The following is a 27,530-nucleotide window of genomic DNA, read 5'->3' on the forward strand; positions in this document are numbered from 1 at the left end:
ACAATTTGAGTTTCTGAGACTAGTTAGAGGGAGGATACTGTTACCCACTGCAGTGTCTGTGTGACATATCTGTATCCCTACCTGGCTCTTGTTGCCAAATACCTACACTTGTGTGACATAGCTAAATTCTTACTCAGCTCTAACTCTGCTTATTTTTAGGAGACAGGATGTCTGTGGTCAGAGGCTATCTCTTAGGCAGCTTATTTGACCTCTGAAGGACTCTAGCTTCATTGTTATCTAATTTTCACACTAAATGACACTCCCACTGGTGCCATGATACTTGACAATCACTGTGAATCACCTTTTTTGGAAGACGCCAAAAAAGGACAAAAAAGAGAGCTGGCCTTGATTTCAGGCAAATCTCTGTCCCTTTCCAAGAAAAAGCATGACTATTCTTCTGCTTGTTCTTAATGCCCCACACCTTCATTAAGGATACCCTATATCTGTAAATTCCCAGTTCTCAGGAGCCATGACGTTGATTTGCAAGCTATGCTCCCACTTCTCCAATTCCGAGGCCATTGGACTAAAGCCTGCACTGCTTAACTCTCACTTTTGGTATTGTGTATTGGCTTCATGACACAGAACATGAAAGAGCTTCTTCTGGAATAATGAGGACCTTCGGTAACAGTGACTCCTTCACTTGGATTTGTTCAATTGAGTAAGTGGAATACACTTCATGTGTCAATGTGGCTGCTGGCCGCCTGGGCATTGACAATCCAGTGAATGTTCTATGAGGGCAGTTTCCTAGTCTGCTCATTATTTCATCTTCAGTGCTAGAATAATTATTATGACATAAGAAACATTTAAAAAATGAATGGGTAAATGAACAAATGCTGTCCAAAATCACCCTGCATCTGTCAACTAGAATGCTGCAAAGATCTATAAATTTCAGACCAATAGTCCAATGTTTGTCAGATAATTTCCAAAGACTCTTGTAGTAAAAAAGCTGTCTCCATAAGAAGGAACTGATTTTTGTTAACTTACCCTAAGAAGTTTCATTTCTGTGGTTAGAAGTTATTAGTAAGCGGCTTTAATGTTCTAGGGCTTTTAGCACATTCTAGTCTAAAACTCATTTTAAAGGTCTTGATGACTATGGTTCAAGATTAGCAAAAATGAGCTCTCTCTCTCAAAAGTGGGTAATGTCGACCAGAATCATCACCACATAAAAATGTCAGGAAACTGAGGTAGAGACACAATAAGGTCTCCCACTGCATTATAGTGAATCATAAATTAAAATTTTGTCCTCATGAATACATTACACACAAGCTCCATTTCTTTTTCTGTGAAAAGAAAGAAAGGTAAGAAACATAATTTTAATTTTAATTGTGTGGATTTTTTTCTTTTAGCTTTTTCTGCCTATAGTGCCAACAAAGTATTAAACATTTTTACCACAGCAGTATTCTAATTTCTAAAATTACTTTAAGAAACAGATTAAGGGCACTGCAGGTGGGAAAGGCATGATGACTTCACTGGGAGCATAATGTGAGAACGATCATGATGGACGAACAAATCCAGCTAATGGAAAACATCCCATTTCACATTTCTTACCATCGTAATATAAAATAAAACATAATTAATTTTTTTCAAAAAACTATTTTCATTTTAGTGTTTAATTACCTGGTGTCTGTCAAAATCTTGCAGTTAATTAACTTTTCACACTCACAGCCTGCATCTCTTAATTGTATGCTGTCATTTTACAATAAAATTTAGCAGGATAGCACTGACTAATATAAAAATGTTAAGGTCAAGTTCTATGATGCATTTAATGGATTTTCAAAAGCGAGAAAAGCATGGTTTTAACTATTTGATATCAAATAATGACATTCAAAAATTTAATATTTCAGAAATTCTAAAATAAATTGTGTTATGCTAATTTCTAACACACCATTATAGACACCTGAAAACTTCACTTAGTATGAAAAGTAAAATTATTATTATTTTTATTATACTTTAAGTTCTGGGGTACATGTACAGAAAGTACAGGTTTGTTAAATAGGTATACATGTGCCATGGAGGTTTGCTGCACCCATCAACCCGTCATCTACATTAGGTATTTCTCCTAATGCTAAGCTTCCCCTAGTCCCCTATCCCCCGACAGGCCCAAGTGTGTGATGTTCCCCTCCCTGTGTCCATGCATTCTCATTTTTCAACTCCTACTTATGAGTGAGAACATGTGATGTGTTTGGTTTTCTGTCCTTGTGTTGGTCTGCTGAGAATGATGGTTTCCAGCATCATCCATGTCTTTTATTTTTATTTTATAGTCACTCCTTAGCTCTAAGTTCTTTGAGGACATGATTTATTCTTTACCAAATCTTTGTATTCCCTCTACAAGACCTAGAAATTTGTTTTTTTTTTTCTTGTAACCAGCATTCATATGTTTACCAAATAAACAAAAGGAGAATATTTTTCCAAAGGCAATTTTACATGTAAGATCTCAGAATTCTATGGTACTATAAAAAAGGATTAAAAAGAGAAAATTTATTTTTTACGCTAATGGGAAGTGTGATATTAGAATATTATAAATATTTTAAACAAAGCTATTGGGTAAAATATAATCAAACTAAGTAAGATATATACCTCAAGTTCTCTGGAATCTTTTTATCCCAACAATTTCTCAGACAAATGAAAATAGAAAGTTATTCTCATGTTGTGCATTAGAAGGGACCTGTACATTGTGCACATGTACCCCAGAACATAAAGTATAATAAAAAATAATAATAATAATAAAGGCCGGGCGCGGTGGCTCAAGCCTGTAATCCCAGCACTTTGGGAGGCCGAGACGGGCGGATCACGAGGTCAGGAGATCGAGACCATCCTGGCTAACACAGTGAAACCCCGTCTCTACTAAAAATACAAAAAAAAACTAGCCGGGTGAGGTGGCGGGCGCCTGTAGTCCCAGCTACTCGGGAGGCTGAGGCAGGAGAATGGCGTAAACCCGGGAGGCGGAGCTTGCAGTGAGCTGAGATCCGGCCACTGCACTCCAGTCCGGGCGACAGAGCGAGACTCCGCCTCAAAAAAAAAAAAAAAAAAAAAAAATAATAATAATAATAAAATAAAATAAATTAAAAAAAGAAGGGACCCTGGCTTACTATCTGTGCCCTGATTCTAGCTCTATGACTCCCTGGATTGTGCTTGGGATCTAGAATTGAAACCTTGATAGTCTCACTTTTATGATCTATAAAATAAGGGAATTTCTAACTAAAACAGACCAGGAAGATTATACAGACCAGCAATAAAGTTCTACAAAGGTAAGCCAATGACACTTCATATATGGTCCCTAGCTTGTTGGACACCTTAGAGTTTACTCTTACTGGGTTTTGAATTAATCTAAAATTATAAATCATTTTTTGTCTTTACTGAAATTCTATATGCTTTTATTTTTATACATGGTATTAGTTAAGAGAGTTATTAGGACCAAAAAGGTGATACTAATAACTACTTTATTACTATAATTTATTGAGATCTCCAAATCTATGCTAAAAACAAAGACCACAATTAATGCTAAAAATTCAACAAAAATATATTTGAAATGCTGTAGTTTTCCAGCAATCATTATATTCATGAATGCCTTGACTGATAAAGATATTATTGATGACAGCATAAAGATATTATTGATGACAGCATGCTCTTTATTAGTTTTTAATTATGTTACTATTAGTTTCATTCCGGTCATTTGAATTATCACTGGTCGTATCTTTCAATGTACAATGATAGTTATTTGTCTCAATGCATTTTTACTCAGCTTTTAAATAAAAAATTTATAGATTCACAGTCTCTAAGGTACAATATATATTTTTCAAACTGTTTTGCCAAAGTATATTGAAAATAAAGTTATGAGATATTTGAAGCTTATACATCATTGTTTAATATATAAAATCAAGTATAAAGTGCATTATTATTTTTCCAAAAATTTGCTTTAGCAACAAATTATTTCCTTAGTAATAAATTTTAAAAATAGAATTTGCTTTAACAATGCATTTACTGTAATTTATTTTAAATTTTTAGCAACATTTTCATTGTAAATATTTTCTTCCCCCTCTTTCTTTTAATCATGGAGCTTATTTTACTTGAACATAGTAGCAAGCATTAACAAGTGGATTGTAGTGTCTTTTCCTTGGACTAAAGGGACTATACTTAAGAGAATGTGCAAAAAAAAAAAAAAAAAAAAGAGAGAATAATAGAAATCATTCTACAAAGCTAGTATCCCACTTAATATTTACAAATATTGTTATTTTTTTGGCAGTAAAAATAGCATTTTAGTCCACCCCCTCCTGCCCTCCCTCCCCTCACAACCCCCAGTACACTTTTCCCCTCTTGTTCCCACAGCAACGTCACAATCAGAAAAAAATAAGTTTCAGGGCGCAGGATTGGATGGGGGGAGGGGATATGGGTAAAAACAGGCAAATCACAATAGGAATTTTTCAAAATAGGTTATTCTACTTAGTCATCATCTTCTCCCTCATTTTCACGGTCTCATTTTTGCTTCTGACCCCCTTCTTCTTCACCAAATTCTTCTTCATCTTCCTGGTCATCTATCTCTCCATCGTTATAACCTTCTTCATCCTCCTCCTCCCCTCCACTCACGTCCTCCTCTTCACCTTCCTCCTCCTCATCCTTGTCCTCCTCATCTTCCACTCCCTGAGCATCTTCATCATACGTCTCCTCATCCTCCTCCTCCTCCTCACATACAGGCCTTCCACGTAGCCCTCAGCATCCGAGTCAGGGGCCTCCTTGTCGTCCCAGTCATAGCCGTCCAGGTATGTGAGTTGTGGGAGGAGCTTGAACACGTTTTCTCGGTAATCCTTCAGGTTGGTTACCTCGCAATTGAAAAGGTCTAAGCTCTTGAGGCTTTCTAACTTTTTCAGTGTCTCTATTGTGCTGAGGTCTTTAATTTTGTTGCCACTTAAATTTAGATACGTGAGGTTTGGACACTTTTCTGCCAATACTTCCAGGCCCCCTGAGACTCTTAGTTCAAGCTTCTTAAGTTAGTTTAACTTTGGTAAGTTTGAGATTGAGGTGAGGCCTACGTTGATTGTACTTAAGAATTCCAGTTCTTCAAAGTCATCCGTGAGGCCTTCGAGTTTGCCTTCATTCCACCGACTGCTGTCCAGGACAAGTTATTTCACATCAGAGGGCGCCCTGTTGCGCAGCTCTAAGTGAATCCTTCTGCCCATCTCCAATGTCTCGCGCTCTCTCTCTGCAGAGGCTCCTGCGCCGGCGGAATTCAATCCATAAACCCCAAACCCACGGTCACACGTTTTAGGGCTTTGAAGGCTCAACCAGCTCCGCTCGGTTCTCGAGCCCCAATATTTACAAATATTATAATAAAAGGATTGATAAGTAACTTGGGTCAAGCAGAACAATTTTTCAAGTATGTAGATCTTCCTAGTAAGAAGGTAGGTGTGTGTGACTAAAGGAAATCTTATCTGATTCTCTGGTTGGTAATTTGTGAATACACAAGGCACTCCCCTCTACACTACTAACTGTGAATCAGCCTTCACAAGTACCTATTTTTCTTTTTTACTTTTAGAGACCTGACACAGGATATCTTTGAATCTATAGATTAGGTTTAAAGTAACCTGAGAATATGCATCACAGATAGTAAATAACACAGTGAACCATGAAAAACATATTTGGTGAGAGTTCCCCTCAAATGAAAGAATAAAATGCCAAAAAAAAGTCCTGTAAAAAGCTAAATCTATCTTTTATTGGTATCATAATGAATTATAAATTTTCCACTTCTGACTCACAATGTGATCTTGCTTGTATCTATTCTATCAGATTATAACTAAAACCAAAGTATCTAACTAGGTTTAGATATGGCAAATGGTAGAGGAATAAAATTTGAATGGCATGTATGTTTATTTAGAGAGGAATAATTTTCTACTTTCTGAGACATTTATATTTTTAGTGAGCAAGGAAAATAATATGTCTAGTGTTAATTAGTTCTTACACAAGGATCACGAGATGGTTTTCAGCAGGTACTAGTCATATATCCTACACTGACTAAATATGCTATATTAAAAAATAATATTTCCCTAAAACAGTCTTTCCACAGGCTATAGAATTTGTGGGAAAACACTCAGGAAGAAATGAAAATATAGCAGCTCTGCTGGAATTTGCAATTTATAGGGAAGAAAAACATGCAAAAAATTATGCTATTGTTTATGAGAATTACATAAGAAGAAGTTTCAGTATGGGAGCCAAGAGCTTAGGGAGTTGACCTTGATTTGGGGATCAGGAAAGCCTGCCCAAGAAAACGTCGTTACATTTGGATAATTTGAAGGATGAACAGGCATTGTCTAAGCTAAGGAGATGGTGGAGGGAGAGTTCCAGTCAGAGGACATAATCTACACCAAAACCCAAAAGTGAGAGAATGCAGTAGATATTATGAACTATAAAATGTTCCATATGACTGTATCTTAGAGTGTAAGGGGCAAAAGTGGTGTGACATATGGTTGCAGAGGCAGGAAGAAGTAATGGAGTATATTGGTAAGGAAATAAAACACTTAAAGCGGAAGAGTGGCATAAAATAATTTGTATTTTTAAAAGACTAGAATGTGTAAAATGTTAATTTTCAAAAAAACCCTCATCAGGCAGATTTTGTTATTATCCCCATTATATATGTTAGAAAATCAAAGCTTAGGCTGTTTCAGAAACCTGTTCAAGGCATAGCTAGTACTCACACCAGGATTTAAGTCAAATTTGACTTGATTAAAGTCCATGCTTTTCCACTACACCTCACTGCTTTATAATTTGTTAGTTCTTTCTGATGTATCTACACAATGGTAGTCATAGTTCTAGATTATTTCCTGCTATTTGCTTATGCCATTTCATAAAACATAAAAGCATCCTTCAAGATACTGGAAACATGAATTTACTTATCAAATTATAGTAACTAGTGGAACAATATTTTGAGGTAGTCAATGTAATGTTTATTCTCTTAGTTCCTTTTGGCCTATATCCATCCACCATTAAACCAAAATGGTGAAACACATAGAAATGTACACATACACACACACACACACACACACACACACACACACACAGATAGAGAGAGAGAGGGAGAGAGAGAGAATAAGAGAGTAAATTGAGTTTCTGATTTTGGAGTTATTTGCCCCCTCTCTCTCCTTGATACAGACAATAGTAATGAAAGCCCTGGATTCAGCTTAGACTCAGACACCCATTGAGGCTTTATGGGATTTTTAGAGCTTTATTGTAAATATCGCGTTTTAAACATTGGCAGACTCAGACAAACAGCTTATATTAACCACAAGGAAGGAAGGATGTATAATAATGGAGCAGTTTTATTGGACATTCAGGAAAGAGAAAGAAGGGGAGAGAGGGATGGGGGTGGTGTGTGGCTGTGTGTGAGAGAGAGAGAGAAAGAGAGACAGAGAGAGGGAGAAACTTATTTTGCTAATTTGGCTCATTCTAGTGTGGATGACTGGTAAATCAAAATATAATGGGGTTGCCTGGTAGCCTGGAGACTCAGCAAAGAGTTGCAGTGCAAGTCTAAAGGCTGTTTCTTGGTCTTGTTCCTTCTTACTCCATGGAAGATAGTCTTTTGTTCGATTCCATGGAAGGCAGTCTTTTGTTCGATTGCAGTCTTCAACTGATTGAATGAAGCCCACCTACATTAAGGAGGTTAATCTGCTTTACTCAAAGTCCAGCTGTTTCAATGTTAATTTTACCACCTTATCCTGGGCCAAAAAACAAAACAAAAACAAATACAACTTCATAGAAACATCCAGAATAATGTTTGACCAAATATGGGTACCATGACCCAGCCAAGTTGATACATAATATATCCATCACTGAAGGACTTTGAAAATAGTAGAGATTTGCCTGACTTTCAATCTGGAGTGTAGGGAAAACACCCTCACTTGAGAGTAGGCATCACTGTGAAGTAACTTCAAGAAGAAAATCAAAGAAACAAAAAAGCTGAGACTGAACTAAAAATGGGAAGTAACTGGGTTACAATTGTAAAGTGTGTTTTGTTCTACTATCATGTTTAAATACAGCTCTACAGAAAAGTTAACTTCAATGATAAGGAATAAAAATATGTATTTACACATCTGATTTACATTTGTAATTCTAAAATTGTGACTTCATTGTAGTGTTCTGGGCATCACTCTACTAGTACCCAGTCCCTCTATTAGAATTGTTTGAATGTGATTTCTTTTTTCCCTACTATATATGAAAAACAGGCTTGATTATGTTTATGTATCTAAGCATGGTTAGTTGATAGATGCTAAATTGAAGTATGTGGCATGAAGTCTCATCAAACGTCAAAAATTCTCAGATTTAATGTCATTTCATCAAAGTAAAAAACAACAAACTGATAGTTCACCATTTTGAACATGGTTAAAAGTAGAACAAATATTAGAAATCGACGTATAAGAGCAGTCAAATCAAAAAAAACTGTTTTTCACTTACAAAAATTGTTTTGGATGAGTAATGTTTTCCTTCAAATTTTAGACATGTACCTCCACAAAAGAATCCATTTTTTAAAAAAATCACGACCTTAGCTTTTGCTCTTTGAGACAGCCAGGCAAAGGGAAAATAATATGAGCTTTTTACATTGTGTAAGTCACATTTTACTGTAAGTACAGAACATATTTTGCCAGTGAAAAATGACATTAAATGTGTCATTCCTTGCTCAGTAGCAATGACCCAGTTACAGCTAACCATTTTGTGTTAAAAACTTTGTGCCTAATGAAATATGCAGGAAGCTTGTCTGATTCAGAAACCCTGGAATCCTGAAAATGCATACTATGACAGGCATCAGGAAGCTGGTAATGGTTGAGGCTGTGAAAAGAATGTCAAAGGTAATGCTGAAGGTGTCAAAAGACAATTCAGAGCCAAGTACTGAGAATTTTCTCTGCAGTGACACTTCCAGCCTTACTCAGTTTCATCAGAAGCTAATTTCTTCAAGGCCTTGTAAACTTAAATGGGAGTATTAAATATTTATTTTTACAATTACAACATGAAATTCTCTTGCCATTTCAGCATTTTCAACTGATTGTACATTTCTCTGTACAATCAAGAAACCTAATTTCTTTTAGTATAAACAGTTAAATAAAATAGTATTCAATTATTTTTAAACTAAAATGATCCAAATGCAGTGAACATTTTCTTTGAGAAAATGTCTTAATTTTTATGTAGTGTTTTACTGTATCCATTCGATTTACTGACTTTAAATCTACTATTCTTATTTTAATTATATATAAACACTTTATTCTTAATCCTATATAAAAGATTGATACCTAAGAATTAATTTCATTGTTAGTAATTGACAGAAAAGAAAACCATCTACGTATAATGATTACCTTCTGCTGCTAAGTAATGATGAGAGCTTGCTTATGTTTACTGAGCGGTCAATATATCCTCAAACTGTGCAAAGGACTTTACTTGATTATTTACTGTTTCTAAAACACAAAAATATAGGCACTGTTGACATTTGTATTTGAAAAGCTAAAATAAGGCTTATGTAGGATAAGTTGCCCAGAGTCATATTGTGGAACCTGGGTTTGAACTCTGGAAACTCCAGTGCAAACTCGCTACTATAAACAGTTTTGCTGGGGAATAAACTGACAGGAAACAGGCATGTCCATCGTCTTCAACTGATTGCATAAGAAAAAGAAAGATTTTAAAGTTTCCTATTTAATTAAAAATAATCAAAATTGTTCTAAATGAGTAATCAACATAGGTTCTATCCTATCTGCCGATTATCAATTTAGTGATAGCATGAAGATATAATTTTTGTTTGTTTTCTTTGAAATACTTGCTAGAAATTTGAAACATTTCTGTTATTGCTTCGCTCTTACTAGCCAACATTGAGCCACAGTTCTCTACTTAAAAAAAAAGAAAAATCTCTCTAACTATTCTGGAATTTAATTTAACCTAGAGCACTATATCTCTACAACCATAAAAAATAGTGAAAAATACTCTGTAAGGTAGCCAAAGAAAGGAAACTCTAACTGAACTACATAATTTGATAAAATTTTTCAGAATGAAATACTTCACAGTAATATCTTCTGATCAGTATACAATTAAACTCAAACTTCATTGACAATGACCATTAACAATAGGTTCAGCTTTAATAACATGAAACAAAAACTACATTCGAAAAACACTTGAAACTGTAAATGACCCACTCTATTAATCTATTCTATTCTATTTGGTATTCTTAGATTTCTACTTCTGAAGACTAAAAGTAACATGACATACCATCCCCCACTTATCTTTGTTAAAAAGTGAAAATGAAAATGGCCAGGTGCTGTGGTTCACACTTGCAATCCCAGCACTTTGGGAGGCTGAGGTGGGCGGATCACTTGAGGTCAGGAGTTCGAGACCAGCCTGGCCAACATGGCAAAACCTAGTCTCTACTAAAAATACAAAAACTAGCCAGGCACGATAGCGGTTGCCTGTAATCCCATCTACTCGGGAGGCTGAGGCAGGAGAATCACTTGAACTCAGGAGGCAGAGGTTGCAGTTAGCCAAGATCATGCCATTGTACTCCAGCCTGGGCAACAACAGTGAAACTCAGTCATAAATAAATAAATAAATAAATTTTATTTCATAATACACAAACCAAAGCTAACTATTTTTTTTTATTGAATGGACCAGAGTTGTTCCAGAAAACTTGTTCATTAAAACATAAATTAAAAGAAGCTTCAGTTTCTAAAATTTGAAAGTGCTTTGTTACATCAGACATCAAACTAAGCATTAGAAATGTAAAAGAGGAAAAAAATTCTGTCCATTGACTTACGGTAATACAGTCTCTACATTCACCTTTGTTTCAAGTAAAAAAGGAAGAATATTTCATTTTCAAAGACTATAAACCTGACTTTGAATTGGGGCCTCATTCCTTTGAAAATTCCTTATTACTAATGATTAGGCTAAGCTTTTTATACAAGTAACTCTAAGATATTCAAATATATATTGGGAATTAGTCACTATATATTTTTATTTAATAATTGTTCAAGCTAAATATAAATCAATAACAAAGGAAAAAATTCTGTAAACAGTAGAGAAAAACCAAGTTTTGAATTATCATTAACAAGTATGATAATACCAAATAAAAATTGTATTAATTTTATCATAAAATTTACCATGAATACTAAGTAAAAATGATGATATAATAGTAACAGGGGATATTGACTGAGAATTTACTAGGATGTAGGCCCTGTTCTAAGCATTTATTGTATCAACTCTTTTAACAATAGAAAGTTATTTTCCTCATCGATTTTTTTTGCAAGTGAGGAAGGAGTAATAGAAGCCATTATTAAGAAATGAAGAGTAGTAATATATACAAAGTTAAGTCTTCATTATTTTGTGTTTTACAATGCATAAAAACATTATTTCCTGATATGTCTGTATAACATGATCTCCTGGTTACAGCCCTGCCAATTTGGAAATGTTTAATCCATTGTAGGCCAATAAATTCAATAGGTTTTTCCATTTTTATTTTAAGTTTATTTATTTATTCATTTGACAAGTATTTCTTGGAGGACTACTATGTTACAGGCACTGGCAATGAATCCAGATGGGAACAAAACAGGCAGTATTAAACCAGTTACCACAGCAATAAATTTATAAATACAAATTATGATAGTTTCAACAAAGGTAAAGCATATTTTATTAAGAAAACATTAAAGAGAAACCAGTTTTGACTAAGTCAGAAATAGATAAAACCTCACTGAAGGTTTGGAGTCTACTGCGCTGGGGGGACTGAGGTGAGGCAGCTGCAGCCTAGAGCTAGCAGATGAAGGGGTGCCTGCCTCCCTGCTGGTGTTCACCACAGCAGCGGAGTCAAGGCACCTGTAGAGGGAACGGGGGTCCCCTGCTGAAGACTCTGTGCATTGCTGCACTGGAGTTGGTTTGGGACGAGGTATGGAAGCTAAATGATGAGAACACATGGTCACAGAGAGGAGAACAACACACACGGAGGCCTTTCGGAGAGTGGAGAGTGGGAGGAGGGAGAGGATCAGGAAAAATAACTAATGGATACTAGGCTTAATAACCTTGTGATGAAATAATCTGTACAACAAACCCCCGTGGCACAAGTTTACCTATGTAACAAAGCTGCACATGTACCCCTGGACTTAAAATAAAAGTTGAAAAAACAAAACAAAACAAAAAACCTCACTGAATGAGGGATATTTAAGCAAAGCTTTGAGGATAGGAACAGCCAGGCAAAGATTTCAGGGAGAAGTTTTCTAGGCAAGGGGGATTGTGTATGAATCCCTGATGTCAAAGAGCTCTGTGTCTTCAAGGGATTAACTCATCAATGTTGCTGGAACAAAATAAAGCAAGCTTGAGAAGGGACTGGAGAGGCAGGAAGGGGCCAGGCCTGCTAGGTCATATCAAGACTGTGGAAAGCAACTCAGGTACAATGGAAAGATATTTGAAGGGTTTGATGGAAGAGAGTGACAGAATTTAAATTGCATCTAGAAAAGATCCTCTCTGCTGACACTCTGGGCTGGATTCTTTCTTCCTGCCTCCCCTACCTCCCTTGTAAACTGAGAAGTATGAACTTTATGTAATGCACAGCCCTAAGCATCTAAAGTGAGTTTAACCCAAAGCTGAGTATTTGTAGACAAACTGCAGAAGTTTGACATTTTCCTGAGTCTTCCCCGATGCTATCTAAAGTTATTTCCCAAAAAGAAGTAGTAATCTTTGCCTCCTTACTTGGATTTGTCTATAGAAGGAATAAGTGTCATTTATCTCAACATGGATAAATGATCAAGCAAGAGAGAAAAGAAGATTCTTTACAAGTAGTGTCAGACAAGGACAGGGCTATTTCAAGAGAAGAAAATGAGTGAGAGCTCTAGATATTGAAATGGGCATTTAAAAGCTGCCTTGTGGGAAACTGGTTAAGCTCTGGGGTTCAAGAACAGCCTGGGCAACATGCTGAAATCCCATCTCTAAAAAAATACAAAAAAAAAAAAAAAAATTAGGTGGGTGTGGTGGTGTGAGCCTGTAAGTCCCAGCTTGCTGGGAGGTTGAGGTGGAAGAATCGCTTGACCCCAGGAGGTTCAGGTGGCAGTGAGCCGAGATTATACTACTCTAGCCGAGGCAACAGAGTGATACACTGTTTCTCTGTCTGTCTGTCTCTCTTTCTCTCACTTTCTCTCTCTCTCTCTATATATATACACATATGATACATATACACACATATATATTTTTACATATGTAAAATGTTTGTGTGTATAAAATAAAAGTTGCCTTGTATTCTAAACATTAATTGAAAAAGCAAGTGAAACTAGTTGTAATTGTTTTGCATTAACATTAGTTAAAACAATGCTCTTGACAGATAAAGAGGAAAAATCTCAGTGGCTTAACATATTAGTTTCTCTGCTCAATCAAGAACAAAATGTGATGCTTGATCAGAAGACTCTCCTCCAAATAGTAATTCAGGAATGATTTTCTTCCAATTTAAAGGTCTACCGCTTAGACAATGTATCTTCCAAGATCTCCATCCTCATCTATACTGTTTTCAACTTTGGGAGGAGCATGAGTTTCATGCCAGGGAGGTTCTTATGTCCCAGGGCTGGAATCTTCTCATAGTGCACTGGCCAGTACTTAGTCATACTTAATTACAAGTCAATCTGGAGCACCCAACAAGTGGAGGAGATAGATTGATTAGAAGCTAGATAATCTCTGAAACTATAGGGTGCCATATGACATATGTGTTTGAAAATGCTGCAGTGCAAAGCAAATAACATGATAGCAGAGAGATCCAGATTTATGGAGAAAAAGGAATGGCCAAAAAGCAAAACAAAACAGGAAATATTTAATATTATGCTTTTATACATTAAATAATGTTGTCCTCATTGTATAAAACAGTGTTACAAATTGCCTTTCCCTTACTTGAACCACCGGTTTTTCTCATAAAATCAGTCCTCTTCATTGAACATGCATTTGTATAATTGGAATATTTTACTAATAGGATAAAAATCTCTTAATTAAATTTACTAAGTGGCCTCTAGAAGAAAATTTAGATTTCATGGAAATCATGTGTACTTTATAATTAATGATGAGAAAAAGCCCAACATTAAAGGAAGAAAAAAAAATTTTAATGCAGTGAAAAGGGGTAAATAATTAGGCCTTATTGGCTAATGAGTTATTTGAATAAACATCTTGGTTAGGTAGTTACATATAATTAAATGTTTTCTACCTTTTTTATGAAATTATTCTTATTGAACAGTACAAAAGAAAGTTCTGCTATATTATTCTAGTTTTCAGTTATAAATGAAAAAGCATTTAAACACGAACAAACATCACTCTGATTACAGTATGGAATATTAATTGGAAAGAGGCGAGAGTGTGAATAAACTGATTGATAAGAAAACTATGACATTTTCCTAGGTATGAGAGACTTTGGATCATTTATCAGCATCTGTGAAGATGAGAAAAAGCTGACGGCTTAAAGCTGAAGAACATTTTAGAGGTACAATTGACACAGCTTCATGTCAGATTACATAGAGAAGATGCAGAAGAGAGAGATATCAAAGATAATTACTCAGTGTCTAGCGTGAGCAACTCGAATGAAAATTCAATTAACCAAGAGAGGTGAAATCAGAAGATAAATAGATATGGAAGAAAGGTCAGGAGTTCAGTTTGAGGCATATTGAATTTGAGATACCTGTATGTTACCCAGTTGGGGAAGTCGAGAAGACTGTCGTAGATATGGGCCGGAGCTCTGAGGATCTGAGTCATCTGGACGTATAAATATTGGCATTCCTTGGCATATAGATAGTGTTTCATGTTATGATATTATATGAATAAAGCAAAGAAATGAGTGGATAAGTTCAGTTAAGGACCTCAACATGTAGGAGTTATATTAAGAATTGGAGCCAGCAAAGTTAACTGAGATGCAGTCAGAAAGGCAGGAGGAATCTGACTCCCATATTCATTTCTACATTATTGGCAATAGCCAAGACAAAGCAATCTAAGTGTTCATCAAAGGACAATGGATATAAAGAAAATGTGGCATATATACACAATGGAAAACTAGTCTGCCTTTATAAGGAAGGAAATACTATCATTTATAACAACATGAATGAATCTGGAGGACATTATGCTAAGTGAAATAAGCCAGGTACAGAAAGACAATCACTGCAAGATCTCATTTATACGTGGAATCTAAAAAAAGTAAAATTCATAAAAACAGAGAGTAGAACAGTAGTTACCAGAGGCTAGGAACATGGGTAGTATGGGGAGAGGGGAGAGGTTGGTCAAAGGGTACAAAGTTCCTCTAAGACAGGAGAGGTCAGTTTTAGTGATTTATCATGGAGAATGATGATCATAGTAATAATGCACTGTATATTTCAAAAGTTGCTAAAATATTAGATTTTAAACATTCTTACTCCCAAAATAATAAATAGTTGAGGTGGTAGATATGTTAATAAGCTTGATTTAATCTTTATGTGTGTGTGTGTGTGTGTGTATACTACATTGCAACCCATAACTGCACGCAATTATTATTTGTCAATAAAAATAACATCAAAAGAACATCAAAGTGGTTTGGCAAAAGTCAAAGACCCAGTTAAGAGACTGTTTTAAAAATAGGAAATAATGCTAGAAGTTCTTACGAGAAAAAGACAGAAAATTGTACCCATTCATTCAACAAATATTTATAGAGTGTTTTCCAACACAAGGCATATCCTGGGTACTAAAACTGTAGAAGGAAACAAAAAGTCTTTGCCCTCATGGTCTTATATTGGCCTTATAGGAACTTGACAATGGTTAAAGACCTTAGAAGAATCAGTGTGGGTAAAGTAGTAGGTATGGATGCCATCTGGGAATGAGTTGAAGCGGAAAGAAGCAAGCAGAAATGACATGTTTAGACAACTATTTTGAGAGAGTTTGCTTTGAAACATACAGGGATAGAGCAGTAGCCAGAGGGAGAAGTAAATTTAAATGAATATTTTTAAAATATGGAGGATGCTCCAACATGTTTGAATGCTTATAGGAAAGAATTATTGAAAAGGGAGAGATAAAGAAAACATTGTGAAAAGTCATGGAACAAAGTCCCTGAGAAGAAAGAATACTATTATGGGGTCATGTAGCATATTACTTCCTTTGAAAGAAACTAATAATTTGCTCTCAAAATGATGATGATGATGATGATGATGATGATAAAAAGTGGGAGAGGAGGAGGAGGAAGAAAAGAGGAGGAGGAGGAGGAGAAAGAGGAGAAGGAATAGAAACAACAACAAAAAACAATAGCAACTATTTAATACAACAACCATCAACATTCATCAAACGTTTGCTCTGTCCTAAGCATTATGCAAAGCTCTTGGCACACATTTCTCTCATTTAGTCGTCATGATAGCCATATGAGATGACATTATTATTATTTTCCCCACTTTTCAAGAGAGAAAAATGAGGCACACCAAGTTATCTTGTTTATGCAATCATCCAGCCAGTAAGCGATGAGTCAGACTTTCAAGGTGCCAGTGTTTCTGTCTTCAGAGCTTAGGCTCTGAATTATTTAAAGACATTTTTCTATTTTGCTATCTTTCCATGGATGTTAACAGAGTTGAAATTTTTTTAAGTATATTTTCTGTTTTTTCATGGGTTTGGGAATAGGAGAGAAAACAAAGACACATGTGTTTGTTTCAACATCTTATTTCATACTCCACGTATTATTTTTCACTCAGAAAAAAAAATATGTATGTATATGATCAGCTTTCAATATCCATGGGAGATTGGTTCCAGGTCCTTAGAAGATAAGATAGCAAGATCCACTGACACTCAAGTCCCTTAAGTCAGTCCTATGTATCCATGGGCTCGGTATCCCTAGAAATTTCCTCCAAGGTTGGTTGAATCCAAGATGCTAAGAATTTTCCCATTTAATCATCATGCTAGCCATATGAGATGCCATTATTCTCCCCATTTTACAAGAGAGAAAAACGAGAAACACCAAAGTATTGTGTTAACGCAATCATGCAACCGGTAAGTTGTGAGTCAGACTTTGAAAGTGCCAGTGTTTCTGTCTTCAGGGCCTCCAGGGCATAAAGACTGACTGTATACACATACTTTTATATCAGTGTTTTGAAAGAAAGGGCATAACAGCAAAGGGCAAAAATGTAACTAAAGCAAACGGGTAAATGACAAACCAGCATATATATTACATATATATATATATGTGCTTATGTTATATATGTATTTTTATGTCACATAACAGTGCCTATTGTAAGTAATTCATTTCTTAAATTTTCAATATTGCCTTTAATTACTTTTCTCTGGGCTTTTATTTTCATTTTATTATTATTTTTTTTTTTTGAGACAGAGTCTCGCTCTGTGGCCCAGGCTGGAGTGCAGTGGCGCAAGCTCTGCTCACTGCAAGCTCCGCCTCCTGGGTTCATGTCATTCTCCTGCCTCAGTCTGCCCAATAGCTAGGACTACAGTTGCCCATCACCACACCTGGCTATTTTTTTATTTATTTTAATTTTTTTTTTTTTTTTTTAGTAGAGACGGGGTTTCACCATGTTAGCCAGAATGGTCTCTATCTCCTGACCTCGTGATCTGCCCGCCTTGGCCTCCCAAAGTGCTGGGATTACAAGCGTGAGCCACCACGCCTGGCCTGATATTTTACTTTTAAAACTTCTACATAACACATTGACTATAGACAACAAAAAAGGAATATTAATAAAATAGGTATATACTAATAGAATTAGGTCAATTTTTTTTAAAAAACTAAAATGAATTTTTAAAAATTTAAAATGTATCTATTATACGTGAGATGTCCTTTAGACGATATAATAAAGTATAATATCTTCAAATTTTTTTTGTCTATTATATAAATAAAAGTACATTTAGAAATTTAAATGTATAAATGAACAATACAAATCGTATTAAAATCTAATTTGGGGTTTTGGAGTTTGAAACTTCAAGCAAAATGTAAATAATCTTCATCTTAATAAGAAGTTACATTATACTACATTTTAAAACAACTAAAAGAGTATAATTGGATTGTAACACAAAGAAAAGATAAATGCTTGAGGTGATAGTTATACCGTTTGCTCTGATGCAATTGTGATGCATTGTATGTTTATATAAAAATAACTCATGTATATGTTTATGAGTAGATATATACACCCACTATGTACCCATAAAAATAAAAAAATCAAAAACAGTCCTTGTAAATATATATGTTTCTGTATTCATGACACATATAACGATATTTTAAGTAAATAATTAATGAAAAAGTAAAAATAATTATATTAAAAAAAGAATTGTGTATTTTATGTTGTCTTCATATATTTTTGAGTGGTGGTCACTCAGATTTCTGACCTACAGAACTGTGAGACAGTAAATGAGTATTAAGTTACTACATTTATGATAATTTGTTATATAAATTCCTAACTGCTTCCTATCTGGTTAACATGAAACCATGTTGTGATTGCAAGTCTACAATCCATTTGTCACTATAAGTTGGTTCTAAAACACATCTTTGTTTATGTAACAAAGTTTATATAACTTCACTTCATTGAATCCCCATTATTCTAAAAAAAAAAAAAAAAAAGCATCTACTTTGTAAATGTCTAATATGACACGATAATATATTATCAGGCTAAGATCAAAGATTGTGTAAATGGTAGACATAGATCCAAGTCATAGCTTATTATAGCAATGTGTCATTGGACAAGGTACATAAAATTCTGATCTTCAGAATCTTTGTCAGTTTAGAAGCTAGCTCACAAATTGGCGGATTTTTGGGTGACTGTGGTCAAGGGTCTTTGGTAAGCAAAATATTTTTGTATATTTAAAAAATTATAATTCCTTTTAAATTATAATTCATTAATGTCTACAATGTGGGGCACACATTTTACGGTTTACCACAATCCCCACCATTTCCCTTCTGTCTTAACTTCTCATCACATCCCCATTACTATCTGACACTTGAAATTGAAACGGGAAAAGTTCCCTTGTTCCCCCTTACAGGTCGTGCGATGGGGCTGTAACTCGCTTCTTCCGTGCCCCCGCTGCTCAAACCTCACATAGGCAGGCTGTGGGGCTCTGACCCCATGGTAGTGGCTAGGGATGAATGTTGACAGCTGAAGCCCCAGTGGGCATATGTTACAGGGTGCTCTTTTAGTTCAACTGTCCATAGAGTTTAGCCTTCCATAGTCGGCTTGTGTTCATCAGCTCAGTTAGACCCTTCCTTATCACAGAGGGCTTTCTGTATCCTGGGGTTCTTGCCTTAGTTTACCAGAAGAATTGGATGACATGTGGGCTTGGAGAATGAGTGCAAGGTTTTACTGTGTGGAAGTAGCTCTCAGCAGATGGGGGACCAGAAGGGAGATGGTTTTCCCCTGGAGCATTCGCCAAACCCCGCCTCCTTCTGCAGGTGGATAGCCTGCCAGCATTCTGGCCTCTGCCGTGCTCTTCTGCTGGCATGCTCCCCTTGACGTCCAGCTGCTTGTCTTCTTCCAGTGATGCGTTCCTCTCCATGTCCAACTGCTTGTGTATCTGCCTGCTAGAGTCTTGGGGTTTTTATAGGCACAGGATGGGGATGTGACAGGCCAGAGTGGTCTTGGGAAATGCAACATTTGGGCAGGAAAACAAAAATGCTTCTGTTCACCTAGTCTGCGGGCTCAGGCCCAGGGGTGGAGCCCTAGCCAGGGACCACGCTCTTCTCCCTTCCAGATCATTTAAAGGGACCATGCCCTTCCCTTCCCAGCACATCCGTATCAAAATCACATCATTGCTTCAAGAACTTCAAGCAACAAAATTAAGTAAGGTTGAGAAAGAATTTGAAATTTGAAAGATTTAGGAGGGGGAGATGAGGCCGAGGTAGAATAGCCAGAGCACAAGGACAAAAGCCAAGCAGGTTGACAACAGTCCTGAAGAACTATATAACATTCCCAGTGATGATTTGTGAGGTTGAAATATACTTTCCTATATTAACAACAGTAAAACAATTTTCCATTAACCATGCTAGAGAAAATTCGGACCTATCTTTTTGTTTTATTTAAAAAGATAAAATTGTTGAAATATAATCAGAAGTGACCAAAGAATATACAATGAAAAAAGTAGGAAAAATATTATTTCTGTATTTAAGTAGGTTCTCACATAATGCCTGTATAATTGTTGAGGACACCTGGCCCTCAATTTTGCTTAGAGTCAGAGACATAGGAAATGTTTCCCAATAATAGAACAAACGTAAACTGCATTGAAAGTCTCTGTGAAACAAACAAACAAACAAAATCTGTCAATAATGATACCAGCATTTGAACTCATGAAGGTACTTCCCTTTATGGTTTGGCCATTTCTTTGCCCTTAACTTTATCCAAGAAAACACCATGAGTATAAATGCTGACAGCTGATTCATTTGTTTAGAAATGAAAATGTCTTTTAGGAGAAACTGTCAGGTAGTCAAAGTATAAATAATGTGCAGTTACAGCTCTTTATTCTAAATGTCTTGGAAAATAATATTGTTAAACATTCTTTTAAATCTGCAAGTCTCATTAGTACTTCATTAAATCTCTGAATTTAAGGTGAAAGGGTATGTGTGCTAATAAGGAAAGAGAAGAAAAAATATGCTTTACAAGGAATAGCAGTAGATTGAAAAAATAATTATGTGAAAATTTAATTAGTTGGAACCCAATTGCAAACAAAGAAATGATTTAGTTAATTTTTCTATTAATAAAGCAAAGTCATTTCTTGGATTAGATTAATTACTGATGAAGAAAAATATTTAAATTTTCATTATCCTGAGCCTCATGATAGAATACAGAGTTCATACTCTATGCTTTTACCAATTTGAAAAATAAAGGAGTTATCTATGGCCTACAGCTGTCTCATTCCTTGAGAAACCCATGTGAGAGCAGTGCTCTACTGGAGTCTTTGATACTGCAGGGAAAATTCCTGACTTTACAAACATAATAATATTTCCATCATTCTCTGTCATCTGCAAAGGTCAGTATGTACTGTAACCCAAGAATACTTTAACTATTAAATGTTAAATACCTCGGATTACAATTCACCAAATTTACTGATGTAAATAATCCAGGAAAGTAGGATATTTTACCTTAACCAGTGGCATGAAAACAAATATAGCTGAAGTACAAATGTAGAATTAGAACTATGAGGACAAAAAGAAATGTAAAAACCTATACAGCAATCACCTCTCACTCTTATTTACTAGAGATGACAATTTGGCAATGTTTCAGCTGCTTGCCAGTGATTTTATCCTGCTCTTGACCATAATGCAGCTCTCTTAGACTAAGTATTATTACTAAATTACCATTCACTTATGAGTAACCTATTTTTCTACACATTTTCATTCAACTAGACCAAACAACTTCCCTAAACCATTTTGAAACAAGTGTCACGTGGCTATATCCAACTAGCTAGGATTCTTATGTAGGCTTAAATTGATTTAGCCTGGGGTAAAATAAGACTTCGATCAAAGGTGAAAGTTTTGAGACATTGTTAAACAAACAAACAAAACAAAATGATTCTGTGTATTCATTCATTCATTCATTCATTCATTCATCAAAAGCTAAAAATTCTATATAACCCTTTGGGAAATGTGCCTGTTAGTATTATTAAGGATTGAGGATGGCCTATCAAGTGGGGAAGATAATTTTTACCCCAAACCAGTCATTTTAATCACAATGACATAAATAAAGGCCATGCTCCCACAAATGACTTATGACTTATGTTGTGACACCTTGGATCATAAAGACTCTTTGTCAGATGCTAGCACTGATGGGCTATTCCTGTCCCAGGAGCACATTCTGCCCCCAACCATTTATAAAGTCTATTAAACTAGAACTCAAGAGGGAAGAGTAGACTCCTGTGCTCCAGAACATGGGCATCCCCAGAAAGCCAAGCTGAAGTCTAAAAGATGCTCCCCACTCATCAGTCTCCCTGTTATTTTTGTCTATGTGGTAAGAAAACAATTACAGAATAGGCTTGGGAATTGCCCTCGCCCTGAGTATAAGAAGGGTTTTTAGTGGAGGTATTATTATAACAAAAAGAGAGAGCAAGGAAAAAAATTTTTTCAAAAAAAGATGGCCTAACTTCTGCTATTTTGTGAAAGGGAACTATTTCATCATAGAGGTCTTAGACATTCTTTAAAATATTTTTAAGGAGTTTTTTTTTATTTAAAAAGGCAAGGCTCACTGGACAAAGACTATGAGAAACATTTAGACAATGTGCTAAATTTCCCTGCATAATAAGGTGAAACTATAACTCTTGGGATAGGAGGTCAGAAAGAGGGAAATAAGTATTTGGTATTAAAATAAAATAAAATTATAGAGAAGCATCAGGAGGTAATGGAGAGACCTTACTGGAAATACCTAGTAGAAGATTACTCTTCTATAACAAGGAGGGGACATAAAAGCCTAAGAATTGTAGTGTTGAGTATTCAAATTTAAGTGGCAGTTTTGTTCTTTTTCATTATGGAAATGGTCTTACTCCTAAACCTTCACGAATAGTATTAAATTCATAGTGTTGTATTAATGAGCTTAGAGAATAAAAGAAGGGGAGGGGGTGACAGGACAGTAACCACAGGAAATGAAGCAATGAGCCAGAGAAAGAGAAAGGAGTAGGTAAAGAAGTAACAGTAGATAAGGAGCCTTTGGGAAATCCTTGCAAGAAAATTGGGCATGAACCATTTTATATAGCAATTAATGTAAAAAGTATCCCCAGGAGGCTGAAATACCCAAGGATATATAGATGATATTGATGTAGGTTACTACAACAATTTCTTTATTCCATTATTTCCTATGACTTAGTTCTTTCTTGAGAAATACAAACTTAGCTTTGTTTTGCAAGAGTTGTGCATTTTTGTGAAGAAAGCTGCACATGCGTGTTCCTAGCAGCTGTCTCGGTTTGGGCATTCATCAAGGAAGATTACAGTGGTGCTGAAGTCTATTGTTATTATTAATCATGTGGAAGGCATATTAAAATTAAATATTTAGTTATATATGATCATTATTAGTGTCTAAAGAACAACAATAAGATTTTTCAACAACAACGGATTCATTAATAAACAAAATGTATCTGTTTTCCACACTCACTAGTTGCTTCTTATCCAATTTTCAAAAATCAGTTTTAAACTTCAGATGTTATTTTTCATCTCAGGTAAAACCAATGATCTTCAAATGAACCTTTCTTCAAAGTGGTAATATACGGTATAGAGAACATAGAGAACATACATCATTTAAATCATAACAATGAAGAATCAATTATAATATAAAACTTGAAATTCCAGTGTGTTTTACATTTATGTCAATCCAGTTTTTCTCTTTACGAACTTCAGAGATATGAATCCTTCAATATTTCAAACCAATTTCACTGATGAAATGTTAACACAGAGTAGAATAGTGTATCTAGTTATGCCTTCATAACAATAAAATGATTTTAAACACAAGAGCTGTCAAGCCTGAAAGGGAGCAATTTAAAAAGTCGGTTCCTCTATACATTTCTAAAGTTATTAAATGTCCAATGACTCTGATCAGCTCTCTTAAAATTTAATCAAAACTTATAAAAAGGATAAAAAATGATGGACAATATGACTTTTCAATGCTACGCTAGGACATTATTTAACAAACCCATGCCGGAATTACTTGTCTCTAAGAGAACATACATGTGTTTGACTTTGTCATTTACTGTTTATTTATAGCCCTGGCCCCAAACACGGTGAAGTTACATATAAATTTACAGATTTCTGTCCCGTAGATAAGTTTATGGTTTTATTGCCTTGTAAGACAATAGGTCACTTTGTATGTATCTAAACTAGCAATCTTATTCTAACATTTTTAAAGCCTTTACAAATGGACTATCTAAACCCCTCCTTCCCAAACGCACTCAAAATCACATTTATCTTATCTGTCTCTATGTAATTAAACATTTGAATGAAATAGCTATCATCATGTAGTTGTGTGAGATTCATATATATATATAGTCCCATATATGTGTATATATTCCCATATATATACACACATACATATATATAGGAATGGAATTCCTATCTATATGAATTTTATTATATATATGAATTCCTAGATATATATATTCTCATATATTTTCCATTCCTATATATACAGGAATTCATATTATATTTTTTGGAAATAATACTTTCTGAAAAGTATTAAAAACTTTTAGAAAATTGTACTGTCATTCCTACACATCAGTTATCATAAATAAAATACATTTATTCAAAAAAAACAGTACTAGACATTGAATAATGTATTTTAGGGGCATTTTAAGCAAAAATGCCTCAAATCATTTTTGTTTGTTCTGATCTTCATCCTAGTGAAGTCTGAAAAACATGTGGAAAAGAAAGAAGGACATAACCTCCCATTCCTTTCAGAATTGATTTTAACCTTCAAAACATGTATTCCATAATGTTTACACACAGTAATGGGCATTGTCACACTTTGTGCACTAAATTTAGGTTGTTTAAAAATAGTCTATGAATTTGCTGAAGAATTGTTGACAATAAGGGCCTGACTTCTGCGGTGAAACCATTCTTGAGAACATGTTGGAAGTAATCTGTGTACTATTGTTTCAAATGCATAAGTTAAATCAAACATTATGGGATAGCGTCCCGGGGTTCAAAACATTAGAGAAATCAGGCATCTAGTGGATAAACCAGACATTAAATAAGAAATTACACAAATAAAATAAAAATTACAAAATGTATAAGGAGAAATACACACTACAATAGTGGAAGAACTAAATACTCAGATAAAGCAACTGAGATCTTAAGAAAGAGTAGAAAATAAAATTCATTAAAAAATTAATATAACAAATTCCCTACATCCACATAAAAGATAAATAAAAAATATAGCATCAACTTTGCATTCATTAGAAATTATTTGGCCAGGCGCGGTGGCTCAAGCCTGTAATCCCAGCACTTTGGGAGGCCGAGACGGGCGGATCACGAGGTCAGGAGATCGAGACCGTCCTGGCTAACACGGTGAAACCCCATCTTTACTAAAAAATACAAAAAAACAAAAACAAAAACAAAAAAACTAGCCGGGCGAGGTGGCGGGCGCCTGTAGTCCCAGCTACTCCGGAGGCTGAGGCAGGAGAATGGCGTAAACCCGGGAGGCAGAGTTTGCTGTGAACTGAGATCTGGCCACTGCACTCCAGCCTGGGCGACAGAGCGAGACTCCGTCTCGAAAAAAAAAAAGAAAGAAATTATTTTAGCTAAAAGTAAAAAAAAAAAAAAAAACTAAATGTAGTGAATTAAACAAATAAGTTTCTTTTTTAACATAGACATTTGGAGCTAGAAATTCAGTAATGCCTTCAGAAATATAGGATCTTTTTATCTTTCTCCTTCACCATCAATATTTTGATGATTTTTATACTCTTTCCTGTTGCCTCATGGTCACAAGACAGCTGCTGCTGCACCTGGAAACATCAGTGTTCCCAGTGGAAAGAAGAAAGGGTAAAGGGTTATGCTAGCCAGCTGGCTGGTTACATTCTGTTAGTCAGCAATGAGTCAGATGTCCACTCCAGACTAATCACTGACCCAGTAGAGTGAGCTTGCCATGCCTAGTTTGAAGCAATTATGATCATTTCCTGAACCACTTTTCTTAGGTTCAAGGGATAACTGCCAGTACCTAAAGAAATCAGGGTTCGGGTAGTGAAGAAAAATATTGCACCTGGTGTGACAAGATGATGGGAAGATTACATCTGGTGCCTGCCATATATGTCCTTCAGAAATTAATCCTATAATTTAATAAGAAAGAAGAATGGAAATTTTATGTACGTGCCTTTCAAATTAATTCAATCTACTAGGTAGGTACACTTTCTTTAGCAGCATAAACGTAAACTGTTTTCTTGTCATTTTAGGATAAAAACATATAACACCACCTGTCAATGTCGTTTTTTTTTTTTAGAATAACAGTTGATATTTTTAGGGTCAACATGCGTCTCTTTATACTTCTGTCTTCCTGTTCATTTTGATTATGTTTCTTATGTTTTAGGCATATAAGGAAACTAATTTATGGGAAATATTTCAAAAATACATCACAGAAATTGTGATTTCATATATATATATAAGAAATATGTTTTGTGTATATTAGAAAGGAAAGGAGCCTGGATCTACATAAAATAATTTTGTAAAGGGAAAAATGACTTATTAGTGTAGACTTGTAAAAATAATAAGCCCTGTTAACACATGCTAGCAAGATACACCATTTTGCCCAAATTTTCATAAGTGTTTTCCATGGGCAGTTCTACAGAGTCGGCCAAATAGTGAAAATGGAAAGAGAAAGGAAGGGAGAGAGAAAAAGGATGGAGAGAGGGAACCAGTGAGAGAGAGAGAGAGAAAGAGCTCATTTGTAACAAATGTCTAAGACTATTCAGAAACAGTAAGGATAGATTATATATTTTGATGGTGGTTTTAGAAATAATGAGTAATGATTTCTCAGTGTTTATGATGTGTATTATTTGATAGAAGACATGAACTATGTATCTGATAACACAGAAGGAATAAAGAATGTCAGTATATTAGTCTGTTCTCACACTGCTAATAAAGACAAACCCGAGACTGGGTAATTTATAAAGGAAGGAAGTTTAATGGACTCAAAGTTCCACATGGCTGGGGAGGCCTCACAATCATGGCAGAAGATGAAGGAAGAGCAAAGGGACTTCTTATATGGCCGCAGGCAAGGGAGCTTGTGCAGGGGAACTACCATTTATAAAACCATCAGATTCTTATGAGACTTATTCACTACTACAGGAACAGTATAGGGGACACAGCCCCCATGATTCAATTATCTTATCCTGGCCCCACCCTTGACACCTGGGGATTATTAAAATTCAAGGTGAGATTTGGGTGGGGACACAGCCAAACCATATCAGTGAGAATATTTGAAGGAGAACTTCAAATGAAATGTTGTAGAGTTGAACCAATCATGAAGTTTTAGAAACTTAAACTGATAGTAAAAGATCATATATAATTTTATTGTTTTATTCCAAATTAACCAAAACTGTAAGGGAAGAAACTAGAAGCTGTCATGCAAACAAATATATATATAGTGACAATTGTGGCAGTTAATAGCAAATTTTGAAGATGAGCATTTTTTTCAACTAGGAACTTGAAAGTTTGAATAATGAGCGCAATAACAAACTTATTGGAGAAGCAAGTGAAAAATATCGATTGCCTTCATTCTTCAAGCAATGGATATTTATGTATTCTAAGTCCAATGTTTTAGGCAGAAGATCCAAAGATAAAAAATTTCACTATTTATTGTAAACGTTGGCAGATAGGTTCTCATTTCACAATGCCTTCATGCACTATTGGATATGAACTACTAATGTTCTCACCAGTGATTTTCATGCCCATCAAACTGAATTCAAATTCCTTAGTAATCAAATCCTTACTGTCTTTGCCTACCAGTTTTCAAAGTGTGTTTCCTGAAATACTAATGCTGCACTTTGAAAAAGTGTTCCTTAGTAAAATACACGTAGGAAACCCTACATATTATAGAATCTTCTTAGACAATAGTCATTCACATTAACATATTAACAGCTTTGAAAATTCT

At 35.2% G+C, this 27,530-nt stretch overlaps 2 protein-coding genes across 2 annotated transcripts in view; both read right to left on the reverse strand.

The window, feature by feature from the left end:
• Positions 1–27,530, reverse strand: part of MARCHF1 (membrane associated ring-CH-type finger 1) — an 867,095-nt gene that overhangs the window by 668,345 nt on the left and 171,220 nt on the right. The gene's annotated exons all lie outside the window — the stretch shown is intronic.
• Positions 4,287–27,530, reverse strand: part of ANP32C (acidic nuclear phosphoprotein 32 family member C) — a 37,154-nt gene continuing 13,910 nt past the window's right edge. The window contains 2 exon segments of the mRNA XM_033213346.1: positions 4,287–4,688; positions 4,691–5,295. Coding sequence (XP_033069237.1) covers positions 4,474–4,688; positions 4,691–5,295 — 820 coding nt within the window. The 3' untranslated portion in view covers positions 4,287–4,473.

Source organism: Trachypithecus francoisi, unplaced genomic scaffold, assembly GCF_009764315.1.
Source record: "Trachypithecus francoisi isolate TF-2019V2 unplaced genomic scaffold, Tfra_2.0 Lachesis_group1, whole genome shotgun sequence".
Classification (NCBI taxonomy): Eukaryota; Metazoa; Chordata; class Mammalia; order Primates; family Cercopithecidae; genus Trachypithecus; species Trachypithecus francoisi.